This window comes from Eimeria acervulina, genomic scaffold (genome assembly GCF_000499425.1).
Source record: "Eimeria acervulina Houghton genomic scaffold, Eah_scaff975, whole genome shotgun sequence".
NCBI classification, from domain to species: domain Eukaryota; phylum Apicomplexa; class Conoidasida; order Eucoccidiorida; family Eimeriidae; genus Eimeria; species Eimeria acervulina.
In genome coordinates, this window is record NW_013549494.1 from 1 (window position 1) to 4,625 (window position 4,625).

The 4,625-nt window shown below is 36.2% G+C and overlaps 1 protein-coding gene across 1 annotated transcript in view; it reads right to left on the minus strand.

The window, feature by feature from the left end:
- Window positions 1-134: 134 nt before the first annotated feature.
- EAH_00053190 (SNF2 family N-terminal domain-containing protein, putative) overlaps window positions 135-4,625 on the minus strand; it is a gene marked incomplete at both ends in the record, with an annotated part of 7,910 nt that continues 3,419 nt past the window's right edge. The window contains 6 exons of the mRNA XM_013394028.1: window positions 135-366; window positions 879-916; window positions 1,754-1,876; window positions 3,102-3,274; window positions 3,516-3,736; window positions 4,010-4,183. Of these exons, the coding sequence (XP_013249482.1) occupies window positions 135-366; window positions 879-916; window positions 1,754-1,876; window positions 3,102-3,274; window positions 3,516-3,736; window positions 4,010-4,183 (961 nt within the window). The remainder of the gene's footprint in view (window positions 367-878; window positions 917-1,753; window positions 1,877-3,101; window positions 3,275-3,515; window positions 3,737-4,009; window positions 4,184-4,625) is intronic.

The window sequence follows — 4,625 nt, forward strand, 5'->3', positions numbered from 1 at the left end:
AGTTCTGGCGATATTAAAAGACAAGGATGCAGAAACAAACGCGCATACACAATTATAGGGTTAAGGGTTTAGGGTTTAGGGTTTAGGGTTTAGGGTTTGTACGTGAGTCCTTTATCTTGTAGATTTTTATATACAAGTCTTTGCCACTCTGTGAGGGGGATATGCACTAAGTATTCTTTTTTCTCCGGCATGTCTTTAAGAACATCCTTTTTAATTCTTCTTAAAAGAAAGGGTCTTAAGACTGCATGCAAACGATGAATAACAAGCAGCTGCTCTTCTTCATTTAATAAAGAGCTTCCCCCATTGGCTGTCTCCTGACTTCTATCTGGAGACATCCCGTGCACCTCAAAGGGCTGACTAAACCACCTGCAATAAAGAGACAGACAAAATAAACAAATAAATAAACTGTCTCCTTTGTCATATAAAGAGAAGAAAGAGATAAATCAACTGTCTCCTTAGTCATATATATATAAAGAAAAGAAAAAGACTAATCAACTGTCTCCTTAGTCAAATAAAGAACAATAAAGAGACAAATAAACTGTCTCCTTATTTAAATAAAGAGACAGAGAAAAGATAAAAGAAAAGACACAAAGAAGGTGTCTCCGTAGTAAAACAAAGAGAAGAAAGAGACAAATAAACTGTCTCCTTAGTAATATAAAGAGACAAAATATATATAGAGACAAATGAAGTGTCTCCTCAGACAAACAAACAAATAAATAAATAAATAAATAAATAAAGGAGACAGCACATTAAACGAGCCAGACAGACACACAACGAGTGAAAAGGAGACAGGAGACACAATACACAGACACAATAAACAAATTAAACCCTAAACACTCAAACCCTAAACCCTAAACCCTAAAGTAAGCCCTACGAACCCCCAAGCCTTATCCCCTCCACACAAAGCACTGAAACCCTAATCCATACCCCCGTAAACCCTAAACCCTAAACCCTAAACCCTAGACCCTAAAGTAAACCGCAAACAGCACTGAACTGCCCCCGCACCTCCTCATAAGCCCTAAACCCTAAACCCTAAACCCTAAGCCCTAAACCCTGTTGAGGTGTATTGCAAACCTCTCGAAGTCATCTGCACATGAGAAGATCTTAGGAAGAAGAAAGTTGAGGAGAGACCAAAGCTCTGTTAAATTATTCTGAAGAGGGGTGCCCGTTAAAAGGAGACGATGAGAAGCAGAAAAAGAAGAGACAGATAAATGAAACTTCGATTTGCTGTTCTTCATTCGATGACCCTCGTCCACTACCAAGTGCTGCAGCAACAACAGTATATTATATACACCTAAAAATATATATATATATATAAAATATATATGTATAAACAAATATATATAAATAAACAAATATAATGATTTATGTATCTATATATATATATAGGTAGATATATAATAAACCCTGTGCATATTTGTGACAGAGACAAACAATAAATAATATATATTCAATAAACAATAAAAACAACAGATACTTACGCTGGAAACCAACGCAAAGACTACATACAAAAATATATATATATATATATATATGTAGGTATATGTTATTTATATGAGAAGCGAACAACGAAGAATATATATATATATATATAACACAAAACATATATTTCTTTATTTGATGCTGGAGAAGAGGGCAGGCGAAGGAGACAAAAGAACGGAAGAAGAGACAGAGAGAGCAGCGGAGACAGCGAAGAGAGCGAAGGAGACAAATATACACCTGAGTGAGAAGGAGACAGTCTCCTTTTACTTACTCTCCAGCTGGGGGTTGCAAGTGCGTTTCTTTCTCTTATAGCAAGATCAAATGTAGTCAGACAAACATTAAAATCTATTTGCTTAAGCTGACGCTGCAGCTGACGACGCTCCAAACGAGCCCCCTAAAACACAAACCCTAAACCCTAAACCCTAAACCCTAAACCCTAGCCCCCGACCCTAAACCCTATGTTATACTAATGCATTTACGTCTGTATTAATATGAATATTGATAATACTATTTATACTCATGATGAAGCAATATCATTATAGTAAGAAAAAATAATACTAATGTAATATAATAATATTATATTAATATACTAATATAAATATTAATATTTTTATATTAATGCATTCATCGGTGTAAGTATAAAAATTTATATTATATTAACCCAACATAATATTATTATTATTCACAGTAATGTAATATATTAATACTATAAAAATAATATAACTAATACTACAAAAATAATATTAATATTAATAATGCTATTAATAATGAAGTGCATGCACATAACACATCAATATACTGAATAGCAAATAAATATATATTAATATATTTATATAAATGCTGTACTTATTATATTAATCATAATAATTACAAACAAATATACTAAATAATATTATTTTCGTCTACAAGACAAAATGAATACAAACTAAAACAAAACAAATTCTCAGAGAAATAACCCTAATTAATAATAGCAAAAGAACAGACAATACAATATATGTATATATGTATATATGTATATATATATATGTATATAAATATATGTATATATATATATATATATATACATAGATATGTATATATGTATATATATATAATATACATATACATATATATACATATATATATAAGAGACAATTATAATAATATAATAAACACTGCCTTGAATATCATAAAAAGCCCCAAAGATAATAATAATAAAAATAACAAACGAACAGACAACACAAACTAATGCATACCTATTAATATAAATATATATAAAATATATAAATAAAGCATAAATATATATATATATATATGCATTATTATAATCTATATCAATGATACTTAATATAAACGTCTATTATTAGTATTAGTATTATCATTATTATTATTATTACTATAACTATAACTATTATTATTACTATAAATGTTACTATTATTATTACCATTATTATAATTATTATTATTATTACTATTAATATAATTATTAATATAATTATTATTATTATTATTACTATAACTATTACTACTATTATTACTGTTATAATTACTATTATTATTATTACTATTAATATAATTATTAATATAATAATAATAACAATTATAATTATAATTATAATTATAATTAATATTATAATTACCTTGAAGATCATAACCTTTAAAGAAGGAGCCCATCGCTGCAATTCGTCTGCCCAGTTAGAGAGAGTAGAGAGAGGGACGATAATAAGATGAGGCCCTGCGTTATTTTTAAACTCTTTTAAATAGGCTAGCAATGCAATCGTCTGAATCGTCTTTCCTAGACCCATCTCGTCCGCTGTACACACACGTCACAGCAACAGCAGCAGCAGCAGCAGCAGCAGCAGGTCAAGCAGCGCATGCATTCAGCAGCAGACAGATCAGCAGCAACAGGGCAATCAAAGCATTCACCAGCAGCAGAAAATGCAGCATATCAAGCACCGCATGCAGCAGCAGAAGCAACAGCAGGTCAATCAGCGCATGAAGCAGCAGCAGCAGCAGCAGCAGCAGCAGCAGCAGCAGCAGCAGCAGCAGCAGACCTAGTATGCCGTGTAGGTTGTTGTTATAGAGCGAGAGCATCCACTGCAGCCCAGCCATTTGATAAGGCATTAAGGTGCCCCCAATTAGAGATTGAGGCTGCTGCACTTCTTCACGAACTGCATGCGAGAGAGTATAATAACTGTCTCTCTTCTTTTCTTCTTCGCCTGATGTCTTCGCCCCTGCTGCAGACTCGCTGCTGCTCTCTCCACCCTTTCCACCGCTGCACCAGCAGCAACAGCAGCAGCAGCAGTAACATCAGCAGCAGCAGCAGCAGCAGCAGCAGTAGCAGCAGCAGCAGCAGTAGCAGCAGGAGAGGGAGAAGTAGCAGCAGTAGGAGCAGCACGAGTACTAGAAACAAAAGTAGCAGCAAAGCAGGCAGGAGAAGCAGCAAGTCAACCAGCAGCAGCAGCAGCTGCTGCTGCAGCAGCAATTAAGCTATACGGGGAGACAGCGTAAGCCCGAAAAGGAGACAGTTACTGTGGGGTGTACGTACAGCTGAGACTGCGCCTGCAGTCTGTCTGTCTCCATCTTCTGTATCTGCACCTTGCGTCCAAGAGACTCTAGAAATTCTTCTGTTGCACGCAGCAGCTCTTGTAGTCTCTCGTTTTTTGTTTGCTGCACCAGCTTCGTATACGCTTCAATGTCATTCTCCTTCAGCAGACGCATCCTATAGCAGCCACACTCACAAGCATATTATGCTGCTCCTGCTGCTGCTGCTGCTGCTGCTCCTCCTAATGCTAACGTTGCTGCTAATGCTGCTCCTAATGCTAACGCTGCTGCTAATGCTTGTGCTGCTGTTGCTCTTGCGGCTGCTCCACGGTCCAGACTCGTGCAGCAGCAAAAAAGAAACTCTTGCTGCTGCTGCTGCTGCAGTTGCTGCTGCGCGTCAGTCGAAGCAAAGACGCGCTTCCTCAAGTGCTGCTGCCATCATGTCTCCTCTAGGGCCACAGCAGCAGGAGAATCAACAACAGCAGCAAAATCAAGAACAGCAGAGGCAGCAGCAGCAGCAGCAACAGCAGCAGCAACAGCAGCTGCAGCAGCACGTCCCCCTACCTTTCTTTTTGTTCTTTTTCTCTAATGGCGAGCTTAACTTGCTCCATCTGAGCTAC